At 38.9% G+C, this 22,713-nt stretch overlaps 1 protein-coding gene across 1 annotated transcript; it reads left to right on the forward strand.

Moving 5' to 3' along the window:
* The first annotated feature begins 12,629 nt into the window (after positions 1 to 12,629).
* On the forward strand, positions 12,630 to 14,033 carry LOC122048106 (aspartic proteinase CDR1-like). Its single transcript, XM_042609713.1, has 2 exons — positions 12,630 to 12,847; positions 12,935 to 14,033. The coding sequence occupies exons 1-2, from the start codon at positions 12,630 to 12,632 to the stop codon at positions 14,031 to 14,033; spliced, it is 1,317 nt and encodes a 438-aa protein (XP_042465647.1).
* The last annotated feature ends 8,680 nt before the right edge of the window (positions 14,034 to 22,713 follow it).

Below are 22,713 nucleotides of genomic sequence, written 5' to 3' on the forward strand. Positions count from 1 at the left end.
TTTTTATTATAATGACCCGACCCTCTTGGCCCATTTGGCGACCCTCGAGTCGTCGACCGTCGACCCTTATGTCGTCGACCGACGACCCTTGGCCGTGCCGTTACTCACTAGGACTTTCCACTCATGGCAGTGGACTTTTGCCTCCCCCAGGATTCGAACTCTAAACCTCCAGGCTTAAGTATTATCATCTCACTTGGTTACCAGGATTCATAAACTCTAATACTTAAGCCTGGAGGTTTAGAGTTCGAATCCTGGGGGAGGCAAAAATCCACTGCCATGGGTGGAAAGTCCTAGTGAGTAACGACACGGCCATCGCCAAATGGGCCGACGACATAAGGGCTGACGGTCGACGACCCGAGGGTCGCCAAATGGGCCAAGAGGGCCGGGTCGTTACAAATTTTAAAAAATTTCTTATTTAAATTTTGGTATACCTCTTTAGGACCTTCGGAAACGAGTACGGACTCGTGGCTCGATTCGAGTTCGGACCCGTCTTCCGATTCTTCTTCGCGGGCCATCAGCGCGAGGTAACTCTTGTTCTTCTGTTCTTCGGCTTCCGATTCATCCGAGGAAGTGTCGTCCCATGTTGCTTTAAGAACCTTCTTTTTAGTCATCCTTGGTTTCTCGTTTTTCAATTTTGGACACTCGTTCTTGTAGTGGCCCTTTTTGTTGCATCCAAAGCATGTCACACTCCTCGGGTCGGTTGGAGAGTTGATCTTCTGAAGATCCTTTTTGGTGAAGCTCCTTTTCCTCCTGGTGAACATTTTCCTTACCAAGTTCACCAGGTGCTCTTCATCTTCAGAGTCCTGATCAGAGTCGTCTCCAGGTTCAGACTTGTTCTTTATCTTCTCCTTGGAGGAACCTGCAAACAAAGCTACACCCTTCTCGGCCCCGACGTTAGTTTGTTCGTGTAGTTCTAATTCACAAAACAACTCGTCTAATTTAAGTTTAGATAAGTTTTTAGAAATTTTGTAGGCATCTACAATAGATGCCCACAAACTATTAAGTGGAAACGCATTCAGTGCATACCTTATTAAGTCCCGGTTCTCCATTTGGTGGCCTATCCCGTGGAGCCCGTTGAGGATGTCCTTGATCCTCGCGTGTAGCTGACTTGAAGTTTCCCCTTCCTGTATTTTTATATTAAATATTTTATTTAAGAGTAAATCCCTTTTTGTTACCTTAGCATCGCTGGTTCCTTCATGCAACTCGATCAGTTTGTCCCACAGTTCTTTGGCGTTCTTATGTGGTCCGACCCGATTTAGTTCTTCTCTAGTCAATCCGCACTGTAGGGTGTTGATTGCCTTGTTCTCTGTTGATGCCTTCTTTTTTAGGTCTGATGTCCAATCTTCTGGATCCAGTAGATTCCCGGAACTATCTACTAGTATTTTGTAGGGTCTGGTGACGCTCATCCACTGGTCGAAGTCCGTCTTGAGATACACTTCCATTCTCTTCTTCCAGTACGGGAAATCGTCCCCGTTGAAAAGGGGAGGTCGTACTGTGCTGAAGCCTTCAAGCTGAGACATTTTAATCCATGCACACAATCAAACAAATAGACAGGCAAATTCCTAAGACTTGGTCTTGGATTAGCAGTGCGGGAAGAATTAAAAGATAATAAAGGAACTAAATTGGTGTTGCACCAATTTAGATTTAATTGCAACGAGAAAACTTTCCAAAAAGATAATAGTATCAGTTTGGAATTAAATGTAAGACTGAAAGCGAAAGAAAAAAAAAAGAAAATCCCCCCCCCCTTGTCTGATTGGTGGTTACACCAAATCAGAGCGGTACCTGCTCTGATACCACTTGTTGGATCATAGACGTTCGATAGGGGGGGTGAATATTGAATGTAAAATTTGTTCGAGTATAAACGCAGTGGAAATAGAAAAACAATGCTAACATAGAACCAGTTTTACTTGGTTCGGAGCCTGTGTCGACTCCTACTCCAAGGCCCGCACTCTTTGAGTGCTTTCGGTGGGCAATCACTAGCAATTCAAAATTTATTACAAACTACGTACAGAAAATGCTAATAAAAAGAAATACCGACAAAGAAGTAAATCGGAAAGAAGAATTGCGTTGTCGGAACTTCGTTAGCGTCGCAGGAGCGCAGAGCAGCAGAGCAAGCAGTAAAAGATCTCTTTTTCAGTTCTGTCTGAAGCTCCCTTCTGACCCTCCTTTTATAGGATGCTCGGGGCGCCTGGATCCCTTCCGGGCACCCTGGTGTGACGTAGCCCGCCCAACCAACGAGCTCCATGTGTCGACGCATGTCAGGGATAGAAATTGCCTCTCGGGCGCCCGGACCACTTTTTCTCCAGAAGCTCCTTTATCTGCAAGAAAGAGTTAGTCCGAGGCAAACAATATGTATATCCTGCAAAATAAGATGTTTGCACAGTTTATACTTTAATAAAAAAAATTTATGACTTAGATTCCGTCTTTCCGAGACCGGAATCTAGTCACGATCTCGACTTAGATATCCGAAATGGATCTAAGCCGGATCGACGCCTAATGTTCCCTTCCTGGGAACGTGTCCTCACAGTCACTCCCTTCCAGTGACTTACCTTTACTCACCTGCCAGACATCCGGTCAGCCCTTCGACCCGTCTGGACTTCTCGCCAGCTATCCGGTCAACCCGTTGACCTAGCTAGACTTCTCTCCAAGAGTCTGGTCAGCCCGTTGACCCACTTAGACTTCTCGCCAGCTATCTGGTCAGCCCGTCAACCTAGCTGGACTTCTCGCCAAGCGTCCGGTCATCCCGTCGACCCACTTGGACTTTGTGCCAGACATCCGGTCAGCCCGTCGACCTGTCTGGACTTCGTCTGCACACTCGGTCAGAGTGTTAGATCATGACAAATCTAACTTAACCCGATTTATCATTCATCAAAACCTAAGTTAGACCGTTAGTGCTAACCGCACCAACAGGAGGGTGCCCCTTTTCTTTTTCCTGCAAATATTCAACTTCATCTCAATCTAATAAGCATATTTTCCATCTTCAGTTATTTCAATAAAACTAATCAACATAATCTAATAAAGCTAATCAACAGAAGCATGTTTTCCAAAGAACATCAAACTTGAACAAAAATATTATATTATCTTAACGTAATTGGTGGGAGCAACAGAATCATTAAACTTGAAGTTAGATGGGAGCAGCAGCAGCAAAAAAAAAAGCAAAAATTATATTATCTTAACGTAATCGGTGGGAGCAGCAGAAGCATTAAACTTGAAGTTAGATGGGAGCAATAGCAACAAAAAAAGCAAAAATTATATTATCCATGCATAGACTGACAATACCTCTAGTTCTATACTATATAAACAAAATTCTTTCTTCATTTCAGGATGAGGACCAATGGCAACAATTCACTTCTTAAACAAGTCAGTATTCACTTCTTTGTAAAATCACTGTGTTTTCACAATTAGATAACTTTTATATCTAAATTCAAGTTGTTACAACATGTTAACCATGCATAGACTGACAATACCTCTAGTTCTATACTATATAAACATGTGCCAAATTTTTATAGTAATTTCAGTTTGGTAACTACAATAATTAAAATGCTTATTTGAGCTAGTTGGTCATGATTTGCTTACTAGATTATCTATCTTTCTTCAGTAAAAAGTGACGAATGAATGCAATTATTATGCTTGAACATTCTAGTGGGGATACTAAAACTCGTATAGAATTATAATATGAATAAGAAGAATTATCAATTTATGTTACACTTGAGCAAAATATGTCCTTCCAGTGGTTTGATGCATTATCTTGTGCTTTCTGGCAGCTTTATTTTTTTCACACATTTCCTAATATATTGAAATACACACATGTTACTCAAAATCAAAATCTACATACGATTAGAATCAAATTATATTCTAAATAAAAAAATATTGTTTACCTTTGATTTTTCTTTGTTCCAAAAAGTAAGTAGTCTCATATACTATTCGGCATGAGCTCTTTCATCTCTCTGTTCTAAAAGGACTTGAATTGATAATTCAGGATTATAATACTTCTTTTTAAGTTTTGACTTCCAGTTTCTCCATTTTTTTCCTATTGAGCGTAGTGTCCAATTTTCTATCCCTGGAGGAAGATCATACTTTTCCTACCAAAAATATTTAGATAAATTACCATTGCATAAATTAAAAGTCTTAAACACTAAAATAATGCAAAAGTGTTTTAGTTACCTTTATAACATGTAACATGTCTTTCTTTTTTCCCGTTGGCATTTTATGTCAATTTTCCACATCAATTGGTCAATACTTACCATTTCTTGCCAAAGACCCCAAGAAATCAGTAAATTTATTTCTTTTTGTTCCTATAGGATGCCCCATATCATCACATGTAATCTCAATGCGTGGTAATGTGCTAGGTCGACCCCAAATTTCTTTCATAAATGTAGAACCTCTTTTTTCCTATTAGTATTACAAAGTACATCATCACTATCTGTGCACAAAAGTTAAAAAAGATATTTAAGACAACATATAAATAATAAAATAAATTATTATAATTTTCATATATGTTACCTTCATTAGATTTTTCGTTCATATCATCATTTTGGTCTGGAACTAAAGAATTATTTTCAACATGTGGGATAAGATCTTGTACATTAACATGGAATTGATTTGAAGCTGCATCTCTTTGGTTATTCAAGGTACCTTGCATATTTTCACCATATATAAAAGTATTGATTCAAGTAAAAAAATGTAAATAAGAATTTTATATGCATAATTTTAGATAATACCTTGTTCAATTGAATGTCGATCTGTGTGATTTGTACGCATAGTTGATGGTTGCATATCAATCTCAGTTTGAAGTTTAAAGCGAGATTTCCTTTTAGTTCGACGCTTAGGAGTCATTCCTACTACAAATAATAGTTAGTTACAAATTATAGATGAAACATAATCATAAACCTTCTAATATCAATTATAAATGAAGGACCTCTTTTTTTTCCTATTAGTATTACGAAGTACATCATCATTATCTGTGCACAAAAGTTAAACAAGATATTTAAGACAGAATATAAATAATAAAATAAATTATTATAATTTTCATATATGTTACCTTCATTAGATTTTTCGTTCATATCATCATTTTGGTCTGGAACTATAGAATTATTTTCAACATGCAGGATATGATCTTGTATATCAACATGGAATTGATTTGAAGCTGCATCTCTTTAGTTATTCAAGGTACCTTGCATATTTTCACCATATATAAAAATATTGATTTAAGTAAAAAAATGCAAATAATAATTTTATATGCATAATTTTATATAATACCTTATTCAATTGAATGTCGATCTATGTGATTTGTACGCATAGTTGATGGTTGCATATCAATCTCAGTTTGAAGTTTAAAGCAAGATTTCCTTTTAGTTCGACGCTTAGGAGTCATTCCTACTACAAATAATAGTTAGTTACAAATTATAGATAATACATAATCATAAACCTTCTAATATCAAATATAAATGTAGGACCTCTTTTTTTTCCTATTAGTATTACGAAGTACATCACCACTATCTGTGCACAAAAGTTAAACATGAAAAAGAAGTGCATAACACCATATATCATTCAATCATCATATAAAAATCCATATTGTACTGTTATTACAATGATAATTAAATAAACATAAATGCATGAATCAGATAAATTTTCATCACAAATCGGTATCAATTTCCACTCCTGCAACATCATCTCGAATCCAAACCACTTCTTCATGTTCATTGTAGTCTTCAGAATTACGAATATTACTTTGAAGATATGTATCAACATCTGCCATAGGCTGCATTTTATGCTTTGCTCGTGCATTAGTGGTGATAATGACATGCCAATCATAATCAATTGGATCTTCCACATAAAATATATGCATAGCCTGAGAAGCTAAAATATAAGGCTCGTTATGACACCTAACATTTTTAAAATTTGCTAACACAAAACCATCCTCATCCAATTTTAGCCGTTTGCCTTTGGAGACACACTCACACTCAAATAACACAACTTTTCGACCTCCTCCATAGTTTAACTCAATCACATTTTGTAAAATCCCATAGTAATTAAGTTCACTTAATACTGGATTATGATCTCTTATACTTGAATAACTTGAAGTAGTTGCCCTAACAGTTATGCCACAATTTTGAATTTTTCTCTTACGTTCCACTTCCTTTGTATGAAACCTAAATCCATTTGAAATAAATCTCTCATATTGTATGCCAATGGCATTTCGGCCTCTAGCAATTAATCTCAAATCACTTGACACCGGATCATCTGTTGGAGGATTTGTATTTTCAATCTATCATACAATAAGTAATTAATCAATCATATTTGAAAATAATTATAACATATAGTTTTAATAACTATTACAACACAACTTACATGACAGGCAAACATTGAGGAAAACACTTCACTATGTAAACACTCAATTTGGCGTGGTGGAATATGAGAATGACTTTGATTCAGAATTCTTCAATGTTCACTAAAAAAAAAGAATAATAAATTTATAAATAAAGATGACTTAAATAGTTATATATTTAAACACATGATTTATATAAAAAAAAACATACTCTATATAAAATTGGACGTGATGACAATTGAATAATACATATTGATGTGTCTTCTTTAATATCTCAATGTCAAACTTAGTTGCAATGACCTTTCCAAGTGCATGACCTGAGTAGTTGAACACATCTAATGAAAATGTAGAGTCAATATTTATATCATCATTTCTTGATATTTGATTAAATCTTGTCTCTACATAATCTGCTAAATATAAAGAGCATAATGTCAAACATTTCTCAGCTAAATACCCTTCAGCAATAGACCCTTTTGGTCTACTTCTATTTCGAACATAAGACTTTAATGTTCCCAAGTACCTTGTGTCAAAACACAACAATTTGTATTATTTATCAAACAAACTATTTTTTAAAAATATCAATAAGATTTGTATAATACCTTTCAATTGGATATATCCAACGATAGTGAATTGGCCCATCAAGTTGTACTTCATTTGCCAAATGAATAGTTAGATGAACCATTATGTCAAAAAATGATGGAGGAAAAATCTTTTCCAATTTACATAGGGCAATTTGACCCCCTCTAAATCTTTGGATTCAAAACTAATCTCGAGCCCTTGTACATGCTCCTAACTGCAACCAATTATGTGAATCTCCAATCGGTGGGCTTGCAACATCCTCACCCGATTGGAGTCTCGGTTATTTTAGTTTTCCTATTGTCGCATCGGTGGATGCTCCTGCTGCACTCAGGCGGGGGCCTGGGCCAGATTCTCTGACTATTGAGGCATTCTTTGGCGCCACTCAGTACCTCGATATTCTCTTCAGGGTGGGCCATTCGGTCATTGATAGCGCTAGCAATTGAGAGACGGTGAGCACCGATGAAACCCTTGGTTAGCCACCTGACGCTTTTCTAGATTGTAATGATAACAATCTTGAGTGTTGTGTGTCTCCAATTGGTAGTATGCACATAATTTTGGTGAAGCCCACCTAGGGGGCTCAGGGAATCTCCTCTGTTCGGCCTCCACGTGTTGTGCAGCTTGAGACCGTAGCTCTTGATGATGAGGCTAAGAACTCCTCAGGGTCCTTTATGAGGAAGAGGCAAGGGAGGAGCTCGACACTTCGGAGCAGGTGCTGGAGTGGGCGTGGTGACCTCCTTCTTCAGGGTGAACTACGCATCTTATACATTAAAATACTTAGTCGCTCAGCCAAGTAGATGATCAAAATCCTTTAGGGGCTTCTTAATCAGGGAGCGAAAAAACTTGTTGTCTGCAAGCCCTTGAGAAAAGATGCTCACTAGAATCTCTGGGGTGGCCAAGGGGACATCCATGGCTACCTGGTTGAACTTTTTGATGTAGGCACTAAGTGTCTCCTTAGGCCCCTGCTTGAGTGAAAAGAGGCTCAAGGTGGTTTTGTAGTAACAGCGGCTACTAGCGAAATGGTGAAGGAAAGCCATGCGGAAATCCTTAAAACAATAGATGGATTCGGCTGACAGCCTGTTGAACTACCTCTGTGCCGAGCCAGAGAATATGGTGAGGAACACTTGGCACTTCAAATCATCCGTGTATTGATGAAGGATGACAACATTTTTAAACTTGAGGAGGTGGTCCTATCCTCTAGGTCTATGGCCTATGTATACTCCCCTATTGTCATGAGTCAAAAGTGGCTAGGTAGTTTATCCTCCAATATTTCATGGGAGAACGACATGCTTATCTGCTGAGCAGAGTCGCTGACCATCGGGGCTTTCCCTTTGTGCAAATCCCGGGTCAGCACATCTCCAAATGATGATATTTGGGGTATTTCCTCTTGGACCATCTTCTCGAGGGGAGTGTAGAATAGTGTCTGATGGTATGCTATCGGGGATGGCGGTACAGGCGACAAGTTGATTAGTTGGACTGGCGGTTGTACGAAGTCAATCGCCGGTGGAGGAGGAACTGTTGGACCCAGTTGGGCCTTCTACTCAAGTCCCTCTTTCAGTGTGATGGTCCGTCATTAACGTGGTCGGATCATGTGGCAATGTATTGGCGATAGCTGCTTGTTGCTATTGCTTGTGGCAATGTATCGAGTTGCTACCATCCACTCAAAATCTTCTTGAGACAGGGGTGACGATGGTGAATTGTCTAGTTTCTTCCATCGCTACATTTAAGATTCAGGCGAAAGTTCTCATAGACGACCCCAAATTTGATCATGTCTAAAAGATGCAGAGATGACACGCTGGACTGGTGGCATTGTTGTTGACTGGAAGAAGACTTTGAGCTAGCATAGAGGCTGATGAGCTGGAGCGAAAAAGGGGCCCCAAGTGCCTCCTTCCTTTTTGTACACACCAAAGAGCGAGCCAACAGATCGTTAGAGCGAGAACCAGGGAGGCGGTCCTTGGCATAAGCACTCTGACGCTCAAGTCAGTACGGTGGCCGATTAAAAAGTGAGAAGATGAACTGTAGATGCGTCCAGTATGTAAAATATATCGCCTCGCGTATTTAGCTAATGGAAAGGATCCCTTTTTATACCACCTCTCATAACCTCCGCATTAATAATGAGGTGACAGAAAATGTTTGGTGTCAGAAGTTGTCGAGTAACCCTCATTCTCCAAAGAATATTCCGTTACTCATATCTAAAATGTCCTTTATAACTTATGTCATTAATACGGTGGTTAAAAGAATATGTTGTCATAATGTGTCGACTGATGAAAAGTGTACAGTTACCTTCGAAGAAGGTTTCATTGAATGTATATATTGTAATAAAAGAATATTCTCTGACAAATAGTTATTACTTCATAATGAGTTGTTGTAATTCTCTGACACTGTTGTCTCCTGAAGCAAATCCAACCAACCTTATATCTGTCCAATTATATATAATAGGAGATTTATATCCTTGAAGAGCGGAGAGCAAGGTCCTGTAAATATGGCTGGTGATGAAGCCGATCGGCTATATACTCTACGCCCTGGTGCTAAGGATTTGATGTTGAAGTAATAAGGTGTTTAATCTCGTTGGTCCGACCGATTCTATATATAATCGACTGACCATATGAAAGGAGACTGGCTCTCAAAGAATAGGGAGCTTGACTTCGTAAGTCCGACCGGCCATGAGTTTGATCGGCTTTATATTGAAGGTAGTATTGTAAAACTGAGTCTATCTATATGATGAGAGTAATATTGCAGAAGCGGGTAGCTAGATCACATATGCTCGACCGATGCTTTAAGACCGAACGAGTTGCATTATGATCGAACGAGTTTATTTGACTAACATTGTAACCGATCGACTTATGTAGGAGATAGAGACACTAAGCCCTGTAAACCCAACCGACTTTATGATTGACCAGTCATATGAAGGAAGATTGGCGTGTGAGGAGTAAACTGAAACCCATAGGATTAACCAACTATATATTAAGAGAATATGCTACAACAGTGGAGAGATGTATCTTGTATGCTCGACCGGCTCAAGGGTCGTCCAACCATATATTGAGAGAGTGAATGCTAAGCTTAGATAAGCCCGGTCGTCCTTTAAACTGATCGGCTAACATAGTTATGTAGTGTGGATCATAACTTCGACCAGTCTTTATGTTGGCCCGTTGTTTACTAGAACAGTAGATCTTTTAAGTCCGACCAACTCTTGGATCGATCGTCCTTATACCGAAGGTCTTAGTGCTGAGTGAGGAGCTAAGTCCTGATGAGAGTGATGCTTAGACTGTCATCTCGCCGTGACTTTGACCGTCACCTCATCTTAACTTTGACTGTCACGTCATCTCTGGGTCTGCTTGTAATATCCTACATCAAACACCAACTGCAAGTTATGCTCAAGAAACAGAGGAAACTAGAAACCGAAAGATTCAGTTAGCAGAATTCGAACAAATCTCTAAGAATTCTCCAAATGAATCGAATCAACTGAAACGAGTAAGAAGATTGAATTGAATGGATACACATATAGAGAGACAGTCCTAGGAAGGGAGAAGACTTGATCAAGTCAAGGTTGGATTTTGAAGCTCGATTCCAGAGCAAGATTGAATTTTGGAACTTGCTGGAAGAAAAAGATAAGATTTTGAAGCAGTCTCAATCTTTGAACGAGTGGTAGCATCAGATCAAACACCTAAGTAAGATTCAATCGAAGGAGGCATTGTCGCAGGAGCAAGCATTATCGCAGGAGAAAGTTGATGAAATCTACAATTGTTGAAGTCAAACTTTAAGAATATCTTGTTCAAATTTACGTGGTTTGATATTTTTTATTATTATTCTGATGAATCTGACTATTGGACAATACAACTCGAACATATTGTTTGGTTTGAATTTACACGGTTCAAACTTGGAATATGTTATTTTGTTGATAGAATATTTTTTAAATTTTATTTTAAAAAATAATTAGTGGTCTCCTAATAGGCCATTAAATTTGAAAGTGTGCAGCTGACCTTCACAGCTGAATCATTCTCCTTCAGCGGTTCAGTCTTTTCCTTTGTTTACTTTCTCTTCAAAGTATTCACTTTTTGATGCGATTTAGTTTGGTAATTATTATTATTTTAGAGTTACTATATTATAAATTATCCAATAATATTCAGATTATAATAACTATAAAATTATAACCATACGAAACTTTAATTGTCACTACTACTATTTCATAATCATTACAGTGTGAATGTGTCATGTTCGTACAACTGTCGAATCAATTCAACATTTAATATGTATCAATAATGTCAAATAATGTATTAAGATGATTATAATATGTTACCAGAAATTATTGAGAAATTTCATTAAAAAAAGTAATTATTTAAAATAAACTATCTTTTGTCAAAAATGAATGATAGAATTTTATATGATTATTTTAAAAAAAAATAAAGATGTTCTGATTTTTACCCAAAGCTCTTTTAAGTCGTGAAAGATGAAAAAAAAATTATTAATATTTTTAATTATTATATTCTTGGAATATAAAATTGTATTTTTTTTTTATTTATATGGGTTGTGTTCTTAGATTGTAATTATAGGATCCGTTGTCATTGATATTCTAACTATTTTTTTTTGTATTTTTATATAGTTAATCAGACATTTGAATTTTGTATAATAGTTACGGTGCATTGTAAAAATTTTCTTTTAAGTGGAATGATAGTGGAATGATAAATATAAGAATAATGGCGGTTTGAATAAGTTTTTATGAGTGTTTTTTAATTTATCCTAGTAGTACATAGAAAATTTTTATAATATCAAATCTCAAAATTAATTAACTTGAAGAATTAAATAATTATATTAAAAAGATGAATCATGAAAATTCATTCCTGCTTAATTGGGAATCAAGTATCTTTCACTTTTCTGATTTTATTAGGCATCTATCCTAAGGTATATACTAAAACATGTTCTAAGTAAATGGGAATATTGAAAGATGTCCCAATAATCACTTTTTATTAAAAATGCCTTTACTTTTTTAAATACTCTAGTTTTAAAAATATACGTTCTCATTTAATATCATTATTACAAAGAAATAGTTTTAAAAATACCTAAAACACTGGCCTAACTTTCCTGCTGTGAGAGGATTTATAGAAGTACGTAGATTGTGCACAAGATAGTAGAAATGTATTCGAATCTGATATTTTATCAAATTGTTTTTAATTCCTGAATATTATGTATTTTTGAATTTATGATTTATACAATTTTTGTTTATTAAAAAGATATTTACTGACGCTTGAAAATCCATAATGAATTCCAATCTTAAGATGTAAGACTAAAGTTGAGAATTATATATGATTCACCTGTGAATGAAATCATATTTTTAAATGAAAGAGTAAATATATCTCAAAATTAATTTTTCTTCTTATATTATTATTGGTAAGGAGAAAGATTTAGACCTGCTCTTTTTTCCCTTTTTCCATTTTCATAAAATTAGAAGTGAATGTTCGCTAACTAAATAAATTATAATATTTTTCATATATAAGAAAAAAAAAAAGTCTAATTTGAAAAATGGAATGTTAAATCAAGCTGAAATTACTTTGCATTAACTCATATAAATTTTTATATCATTCAAATGCCATTAATGTTTCCTTCTGCAATAATTTTGCTTCCAAATAAACATAGAAACCTCGATTATAAATTCTTTAACCTTGCCAAGTAATACCACGTCGCACAGTCTGTCACTCCTAGTCACTCTTTTGTTTCCTCAATAGGAAACATGACGATAATGATTTTACTTGCGCTCTCTATGGTGGCGGCCGCAATGACAACGACGGAGGCGGCAGCCGCAAGTTTTAGCATCGAGCTTATCCATCGCGACTCCCCTAAATCTCCGTTCTACAATCAGTCTGCCACATTACTAGATCGCTCACGTGCCGCAATCTATCGCTCCGCCCACCAAGCCCGCCGGATTGCTGCACGTGCGCAAAGAAAAGGGTATAATTTTTTATTTTTTTAATTTGTATTTATTTATTTTAAAATTTAAAAATAAAATAATTTTGGATGATAATTGTCGGGTTGCAGTGGCATCACGCCGTTCGACGCGGTCTCAAGGGTGGTCCCCGACTCGTTTGAGTATCTGATGGAGCTTCGTGTCGGTACGCCGCCGTTCTCCATCCTGGCCATCGCCGACACCGGCAGCGACCTCATCTGGGCCAACTGCGTCCCCTGCACAAAGTGCTACAAGCAGACGGCGCCGTACTTCGATCCAGGCAAATCCTCCTCCTACCGGACGCTCCCCTGCCAGTCCAACCTTTGCAAGGCCCTCGCCCACAGACCTTGCACCGGCGGCAGCTCCTGCGAATACCACTATGAATACGACGACGGGTCGAAGATCGACGGCGTCCTCAGCACCGAGGACCTCACTTTCGACTCCTCCGCCGGGTCTCCGCTCGCCTTCTCCAATATCGCCTTTGGCTGCAACTCCCAGAGCAGCGGCGTCTTCAGCAGACGCGCTGGCGGGTTGGCAGGGCTCAGCGGCAGTCCCATCTCTCTCGTCTCACAGATCGTTCCCTCTCTCGACAAGAGATACTTCTCTTATTGCCTGGTTCCCATGTCAGACGCGCAGGCCAGCAGCAAAGTCATCTTCGGTTCCACCGGCGTAGTCGCCGGAAGCAAGGTCACCACCCCGATGACGGTGGAAGATTCCTTATTCGTCCTCCGGCTAGAAGAGATCATAGTCGACGGTGCCGGCTCGGTCCCAGTCCCACCTTCCGCCCCTGGATTAAAGACAGGCAACATCATCATCGACTCCGGCACGACCTTAAACTACTTGCCCACCGCCGTGCTCTCGAGTTTGGAGCAGGAGGTGTCGAGGGTGGTCAGCCTGCCCAAGGCTACTGATCCGGACCGCCTTCTGCCGCTGTGCTTCACAGTGACCGGCGAGCCCGATAGGCAGAAGTTACCATTTATCACGTTCAAGTTCGCCGGAGAGGCGTCGGTGAGGCTGAGCCCGACGAGCATGTTCATGCAGGAAGCGCATCAGGTGGTTTGCCTCGCGGTGGCGGATTCTGGCTCCGACACGCCGATATTGGGGTATCTGGCTCAGCAAAATATACACGTTGGGTACGATCTCGATATCTCAGCAGTGTCCTTCGCTAGCGCCGATTGCACCAAGCTTTAGGTTGATGTTTGCGGCGAATAAATTGGACCATCGATGAACTGGCATGGAATTTGATTGGGAGCAAGATTTCCGTCGTAGAACTCCCGGAATCATTAAATGCCAGCAAAGGGGTCTATGTGATACTCAGAAACGAAGGGAGCAAATTAATGACGTAAATGGAAGAAGCGTATAACTGTATCAGCATCCTTCCTTTTTATAATGTTTTTCGTAATCTTCACATTTAATGAGACATCATCTTACTACTAGACACCTGTCCTATCATTTTGCTTCCGTCATATCTAGTAGTCACATTATAAGTATAGAAAGGATGTATTATGTGTCTAAATATAAATATAATCTTCTGACTCTTGACAAATTTACGTGCTATATTAATGACGAAATGAGTTCACGGGACTGGAGGCCTATTGGGCTGCTAGTTATAAGACGAGTCCAGCATAGGTAGCCCATTTTCTCAGGAGACCTAAATGAATTGTGATAGTATCCTAAGAGGAAGTGGAGCTTTAGAGTCAACTAGCAAACTACAGTGCAGACCTTATGAGAGCCTGCTGGATCAACTTTAGCCGATCGGAAGAGAACGGGAAGCATAGCCCCATGAGAGTCCGACAGAGTAAGAGAGTGGGACCTCTTGAGAGCACGTCCGATCGACTTGGCCAATCAGGAGAGAATGGGGAGCAAAACCTCATGAGTATCCGATAGAGTCGGGGAGTGGGGCCCTTTGAGCGCCTGACCGATCAGTTTGGTAGATCGAGAGAGAGCAAGGAGTAGAGTCCCATGAGTATCCATCATAGCAGAGAATAGGGCCCTTGAAAGTCTATCTGATCGACATTAGTGTTGGTACATAGAGCATTAAACGATCGAATCTGAGTTTTGATAATGACAAAGGACTCAAAGTTAAGTATTATTGTTATTTTAATAAGTTGAATTAAGTGTATAGGAAATTCCTCTTATAAATGATCTTAGGCAAAGAAAAGTCCTAATTGAGGCTAGGATGGTGGAAAGTCCTAGTTGCGATTAGGCAACAAAGTCCTGGTCCGGAGGACTAAGCAATGTTTTAGCGAGTCGAGAACATTAGGCGAAATCCTAGAGTCGAGTATGCTAGGTGAAAATCTTGAGGGTCACGGACACCAGGTGGAAGACTAGGCAGGTCAATGATCGAACGTCCAACATTAAGTCCTGATGTCTTAGACACTAAGAAAAAGTCCAGACGGTCTGGAGGACCAGTCTGGCAAAAGGTAAATTCTCCTAAGAGGAGTAGGTAAGGATGCATTCTCAAAAGAGGACACAGTAGGCATCGGTCCAACCTAGAGTTTCAGCAAAACTGAAAATTAGGACCGGACAATCTGAAGGCTGTCAAAATTATTCTTTATATACTGTTTGCCTATTATTCTAACTTTATTTTACAGGAAGACTAACATTTTGCATATTGGGATTTTGCTTTGTTCAGTTGACCGAACATCTGAATCAGTCGACCGAACCCCCAAGCAAAAAGATCATATTTTAGCTCGTGATGAGATTTTAACCAAGGGATCAGTCGACCGAATAGGGAGGTTCAGTCGACTAAACGGTGGATAAACAATGAGTTGATCAGACCAGATAAGCCAGTGAGAATAGCGGGATCAGTCGATCGAACGGCGGGATCGGTCGACCTAATAAAGATCTCATCCGAAGCAGTAGCATCTAGATGGAAAGTCAGGACGATACAGAAGGGTCAGTCGGCCGATCAGAGTGGATCGGTTAACTGATCAACATTGAGTCAAACAGTGACCCGAGATTAGTGGATCTGGATCAAGTTCAACTCAACTATGAAAAGAGGACCTGACTAGCTACTTCGAACACATATTCAAAACAACTTCCTCTCTTGCACGCTGCTCCGGAACAATTTGTTATTGCCTAAATGCTGCTCTGGCAATCGACGAACAACTGCAAATTCTATTGTTGTCCGTAAACTTTATTTTTATTGTCATACTTGTACTTGTCATTCTGTACTCTATTTGTAAATATTTTTCGAAACTATAGTGATTGCCTAATGAAAGCGATCAATGATCGTGGGCCTTGGAATACGAGTCATCACATGCTCCGAACTAAGTAAAACTCGATTATGTTAGCTTGGTTGCTTTTTCCTTCTTTCCTTCTATATTTCCACTACATAAACTCCTATGCGAATATTTTTTGAAAAGTGTGAAAAAGCCACTAGGGCTATTCAGCCCCACCCTCTAACGCTTCCAATCCTACAATTGATATCAGAGTGAGGCCGCTTCAAATCGATGAAACCATCTTTCAAGCAATTTTTTATTATTTTAAATTTTTCAAAGTCGATCGGAATCGGTACGATCATCCCTTCTGATCATTTTTTCACAATCGAGTTTTTTATCTATTAAAGTTGTTGCAACACCGCTCGAGTTCTTTAGTTTTTCATAAGTTCTTTACACCGCACTTCTAATCCAAGACCAAGTTTTGGAACAAGTCTTCTTGTTTTATTGTGTGCAAGATTCTTTCAAATGGCACACCAAGAAGGCTACAACACTACATGCCCACCACTATTCTCCGGTGAAGATTTTGGTTACTAGAAAAGTTGAATGGAATACCACCTCAAAACGCAGGTGGAAATGTGGATAATCATCCAGACGGGATTCACATATCCCATTGATAACGGAGCTCTCGTCCCCTGCGGCAAATGGGATGCACCAACCCGTAAGAAGATCGAAACTGATGCAAAGGCAACCCAGACCCTCCAATATGACTTAACGAAAGAAGAGTTGAATTGGGTTGGCCCCTTCAACAACGCCAAGGAGTTATAGGAAAAAATAATCGAGCTACACGAGGACACCTCCGATACAAAGGTAAGCAAAAGGGATTTAATTTTAAACAAACTATATAACATGAAAATTCAGTATGGTGAATCGGTGAGTCAACTCCACGCTCCGATCCAAGACATGCTCAATGGTCTCCATGAAATTGGTCAGAAGATAGAAAATCGCAACATTATAAGGTATGCCTTTAACGCTTTTCTAAGAAACACTTTGTGGGAATCCATAGTGGATGCTTACAAAGTTTCTAAAGATCTCTCTTTAATTAGGTTAGATGAATTGTTTTCTGAATTTGAACTTCACAAACAAACTAATGCACTTTCGGTCGAGAAAGATATTGCATTGGTTGCAGGTACAAGCAAGACAAACGAGTTTAGGAAGAAGTACCAAATCGAACACGAGTTTGAAGGCCAATCTGAGTCAGAAGAAGACGATGAAATTCCCGCTGAATTCATGAACCTAGTTCGGAAACTATAGAAGAAGAAGAAGAAGAAGAAGGGATTCACCAAAAGAGAGATCAAGTAGGTAATCCAATCAAAGACAATGCAACCAAGTCCAAAGGCCAAATCTGACCTCACCTGCTACGGTTGCAACAAGAAGGGGCATATCAAAGCGAACTGTCCAAACTAGAAGGAAATGAAGAAGCAACAAAAGAAGAAGGCGCTACAAGCAACGTGGGATGAATTTTCTGTTAGGGTGTATACTAAAAGCCTAGCTTTTGTATGAACATTTATTTAGAAATGAGAATCACATTGGTCAAATGTATGCATTTAGTAAAATGCAGTTGTCCATTTAATTTATATTGTAGATAACATGGTGTGTGGTGTCACACAGAAGATCATGTTATCAGTTCCTTATAAATTATAAATAGTAGCTCACAACCAAGATGGATTAGGACAAACCATTGAAATGGTTGTAGTGTAATTTGGTACTAGTTTATCTTGACTATAAAATTACACTAGTACACTATGTGTGTATTAAGCAAGACCATTTGAGGTTGTTCCTTTTATACTGACTGCATAAAAGAACATAACCTCTGTTATTATGAATGTGCGTACTCTTAATCCCGATATAATAACAAGCACATATACTTAGTATTTATTTCTTTAATTTATCAATGGATGAGATTTATTCGTTAAATCAATAGGCCCGATAAGTTGAGAAATAATATTATTTATATGGTGTGTTGTTGATTATAGAAGGAAACTATGTCCTAGTTATCTAGGTTGATGATGTCCCCTTGAGGAGCTCATAAGGATTGTCATGTAAACCCTGCAGGTGGACTTAGTCCGACATGACAATGAAGTTGAGTGGTACTACTCTTGGAGCTAGATATTAATTGAGTTGTCAATAACTCATTTAATTAATGGGCATTCGATATCTTAAACACGGGGAGATTAATGCACTCATGATAAGAAGGAGCCCATAATGTAATATGAGATTAGTGCAGTAGTTCAATAATGACTTTTTAGTGGTATGAGTTATTATTGATAAACTTGAGTTGGGTGTTCAGGTCAAACACAAGAAGCTCAAGTCCATCAGGAGGCCAAAATAAATGTTAGGACCAAAAGTAGCTAGAGGGGGGGGGGGGGTGAATAGCTCGTCTCTTTCGCTCGGTGGTCGGCGTTGCTTGTTCCTTCAAAGATGTGCAGCAGAAATACAAAGAAACACTCACACAACGCTAACACGGTTGGTTTACTTGGTATCCACCTCACAAGAGGTGACTAATCCAAGGATCCACACCAACGCACACACCCTCCACTATGAATAACACTCCTTTATGGTAACTACCAAAGGCGGAGAAGCCCTACAACACTCTCAATACAAGAAGAAGAAAGGGAAATACAAGATAAGCAAAAGCTTACAAGATGTGCAATAAAAACCCTAACCCTAACTTCTTCCTCTTGCAATAGATCCGCCTCTTGACTTGAAAAGCCTCCAAGAATCTTCAAGAACTGGCGATCTGGAGCTTGGTGAGAGCTATGGATGTGCTGGAGAGTATCTGGAGTGAATCGGTGAAGTGATACCGAAGACAACGCTCGCCTGTGGCTATAAACATGACGCAACGGTCGGATCCCGATCGATTTGAATGTTCCCAATCGATCGGGGAGGCTTTGGATCGATCCACGAATCGATTCAGAGCGCCTCTGTGCTCTGGAAAAACGCCTGGATCGATCCACGGATCGATCCAGCGCTTATCGCGCGAAGCAGCAGCGTCCCAATCGATCCATTGATCGATTGAGACCTCTGGATCGATCCACTGATCGATCCAGAAGCTTTCTGTTCGCTGGGAAAGGTATGGATCGATCCACTGATCGATCCAGCACTTGGTTTTTGCCCAAAACCAAGTCCCAAACCTCCCAAACCAACATTCGGTCAACCTTAACCTGTTGGTACGTCATGCCTAGCATCTAGTCACTCCCTTGACCTGCTAGGACTCCCTCACCAAGTGTCTGGTCAATCCCTTTGACCCACTTGGACTTTTCTTTCATGCCAAGTATCCGGTCACTCTCTTGACCTACTTGGACTTTTACCTAGCTTCACTCACTAGGGTTTTCAATCTGCCTAGCTTCACTCACTAGGAGTTTCACCTGGCTTCACTCACCAGGATTTCCATACTGCCTAGCTTCACTCACTAGGACTTTCACCTGGCTTCACTTACCAGGGTTTCCTTCCAGTCAAGTATGCCTACTTGACTCTTCTTCATTCACACTGATCAGTTCCTGATCAGAATCTCCCCATATGAACAACTGCATCTGCATTGTCCATGTGTCTACATGTATTGTCAAACATCGAAACTATACCAAGACTCAAGCTTGGTCAAACCAGTCAACCTTGACCTAAGGGATATTGTACCAACAATCTCTCCCTTTTTGATGTTTGACAATACCTTTAAGTTTGGACCATTCTGAGTTAAAATAATCCCATAGCCTTAACTTCATTCATGCCAAAGTATTAATTTTTCACCATTCTGAGTTAAGCTAATCCCATAGCCTTAACTCCATTCATGTCAAAGTATGAATGTTGGTTCCCTTCATTCTCCCCCTATGACCTCCCCCACAGGTAATGAAGGCCTAACTTAAACCACACATTCTCCCCCTATTGGCACACATCAACCCATCTCTGAGCACACATAAACTCGTGCCTCAATTTTGGACACACTTCAACAAATGTCCCATTGTTGAAAACTCTCCCCCTGAAGAGTTGCTCATCGTTGTTCACAACATCACTCGTTGTGACCAACAACGATAATGAAGGTCCCATACCCTTCATTTATCCTTAACCCTACATTCTTCCTCAATGTAGGCAAATGCCCATCCTTGAGCATTATCCACTTAACGGAAGGTTAACCACCTTCCAAGGTTTATGAAAAATAATTTTCATGCCTTTAAAGAGTCCCTCCTCCTAAAGACATGGTGGTAACTTCTGTCATTGCACCAACAATGACTTGGGATCCTTAAAACTTTAGGAAACCCTATTGTAGAAGTTTTTGGTTCAAATATTTAAAATTTGAAACAAACCTCAACCTAAACTTCAACTTAGCATTCCTTAACCAATCCATCCTTGTTTTCACATGAAAACACCCTTTGAATGTATAAAAATGTATTTTTAGGGGTTTGGAAAGGTTACCTAGACTAAAATAGGTTTAAAGATGCCGAAATCAGGCTTTCCCAGCCAAAATCAGCAACTTGGATCGATTGGAGTTGGGTTCCGATCGATTGATCCTTTCTGAATCGATCCACTGATCGATTCAGACTTCCTGGATCGATCGGCTGATCGATTCAGCGAGCTTCTGCTCTCGGGAGACTTGCCTTCTGAATCGATCCACGGATCGATTCAGGCACTCCAATCGATCCATGGATCGATCGGAGCTCTGATAGTTGCTGAAATTCCATTTCAGTCAACTTCAGAAACCCCTAGAAATTTCTACAAAAATCCAAAAATCATGAAATTTCGTGTAGACATTATTTAGGGCATTTACTATCAAGGAAAAATAGTTTTCTATGAAAATACTTCATATTTTCAAAGATTGACACAAACTTGAAAACTTGCAAAAACTTTAGTGTTTTCTTCAAGTTTGTGTTAAACTATTCAATGGTGATTACTATCAAAAGATAGCCTTCACCAAGGTTTTCCAAAATCATTTTGAAAACATTTTCAAACCAATATCCCACCATGTTCCTTGGGCTTAATGCACATGACTTGTACATTAGCTTTCCCAATGATGGGAAAACACATAACTATATATTTTGATGAACCTAAAAACTCAAAAGAATGCACTAAATCAACATCTTGAGCTTTGTTCATCATCCTAACATCTCACTTGTATCTAATGTGCACTAAAACACATACAAGTCACCTTATAGTCTTTGTGAGATGTAGATTTTGGTTTTGCCCTAATCTAGGGATCATGCATATATATCTAGGCATTTTAGAGATATTAGACATCCACCTAGGATGTCACTTGTTAATCAGTGTTGTTAAATGTCATTTGTCCTTAATTACAAGGAATTAAACTAATGCATGATAATGTTATGGCATACATCAAAATAAAATAACTTTCAAAAGAAAGATTCCTATAACTACATGATGTATGAATGTCATGACATGGTATTTTTGGATTTTTCATAATACAACATGAATGTAAAAATAGACATGATGTCATGGCATATGATGGGCAAACAATCATGGCAAGATTTAGCATAAATAAAATATACCTAGATTAACTATCTAAGTATCCTTAAAATCTTAGCTAAACTTACAACTTAAACCTAGATTGCCCTAAAGTGTTTCAAGAAAATGCCAAAGCCTAAATTGACATTTCTAATTCCCTTGATTAATGTATGCCAATTGAAAATAAGCATATCATCAAATGTTGGTATATTTCATTTTTCCACAAGAGTAGCACCTTTAAATTAAGGCCCGGATCGCCTTAAATTTCCAAAGAACATACCAAAATCCCAACTTGGTAGTTCTTATGAATTTCCCAATATGTGCCATTTAAGATTAAAATCAATTCTTCCACCATTTGGCACATTTTACTCTTTCAAGGAGTAAATAATAATTCCATTTCATTTTCAAAGGTTAACAAAACCTTGAAAATGCTCCTTGAGTGTCAATTTCCTCAAAGTTAGGTTAACTACCCTTCTAATCGGAGTTGACACTCTCTAACCCATTTATGGGGTAGAGAAAATGCTCCTAGGAACCCAACACCTATTGGTGCTCCTTGGATGCTCTAGGTACTCACTAGGGATAACTTCCCTAGATACCTTCCTAGTGACCTTGTTGGGCTTCTTAGAAGCCTTGGTCACATTTTCTAGGTCAACTCTAGGGATAGCCTCCCTTGTGACCTTGTTAGTGACTTTCTTAGACTTCTTAGAAGTCTTAGTCACTTTGGTTGCAAAGATACTTCTAGGGATATCTTCCCTTGTATCTTTGACTTGACCTCTAGACTTAGGGTTTGTTCCATAGCTATATGGAACCCTATGATAACTAGGCACATCCTTTTTAGCTTTGGGTTTGTATCCCAAACCTCTATGGCCATTGGATGGCTTTTGTACCCCTAAACCTAGGTTATGCTCATTTTGCCCTTTTAGGATATTTTCCATCCTTTTTAGGGTCTTCTCCATTTTATCAAGTCTTGACCTCAAGACTTGATTTTCTATCATTAAATCCTTAGGTTTTGGTCCATGAGCATTTTTGTTCTTGGGCATGTATCTATTATCCTTAGTGTTCCCGCCCAAGTGTCTATCTACCTTCCTAGCCTTAGGTTGAGTAGTTTTGGCATGTAGGGCCACATGCTTTTCCTTAAAGCCCTCATGCTTTCTATTCTTATGGTAAATTGCATTAAAATGATAAAAATTAGAACTATC

The sequence above is a fragment of the Zingiber officinale genome, chromosome 2B (genome assembly GCF_018446385.1).
Source record: "Zingiber officinale cultivar Zhangliang chromosome 2B, Zo_v1.1, whole genome shotgun sequence".
NCBI classification, from domain to species: domain Eukaryota; kingdom Viridiplantae; phylum Streptophyta; class Magnoliopsida; order Zingiberales; family Zingiberaceae; genus Zingiber; species Zingiber officinale.

What these genes read in the sequence shown, in the direction of transcription:
- LOC122048106 (XM_042609713.1), top strand. Translation starts at nt 12,630, where the DNA reads ATGACGATAATGATTTTACTTGCGCTCTCTATGGTGGCGGCCGCAATG. An exon ending in GCACGTGCGCAAAGAAAAGG is followed by an intron (nt 12,848 to 12,934) that starts GTATAATTTTTT and finishes GTCGGGTTGCAG; the next exon opens with TGGCATCACGCCGTTCGACG.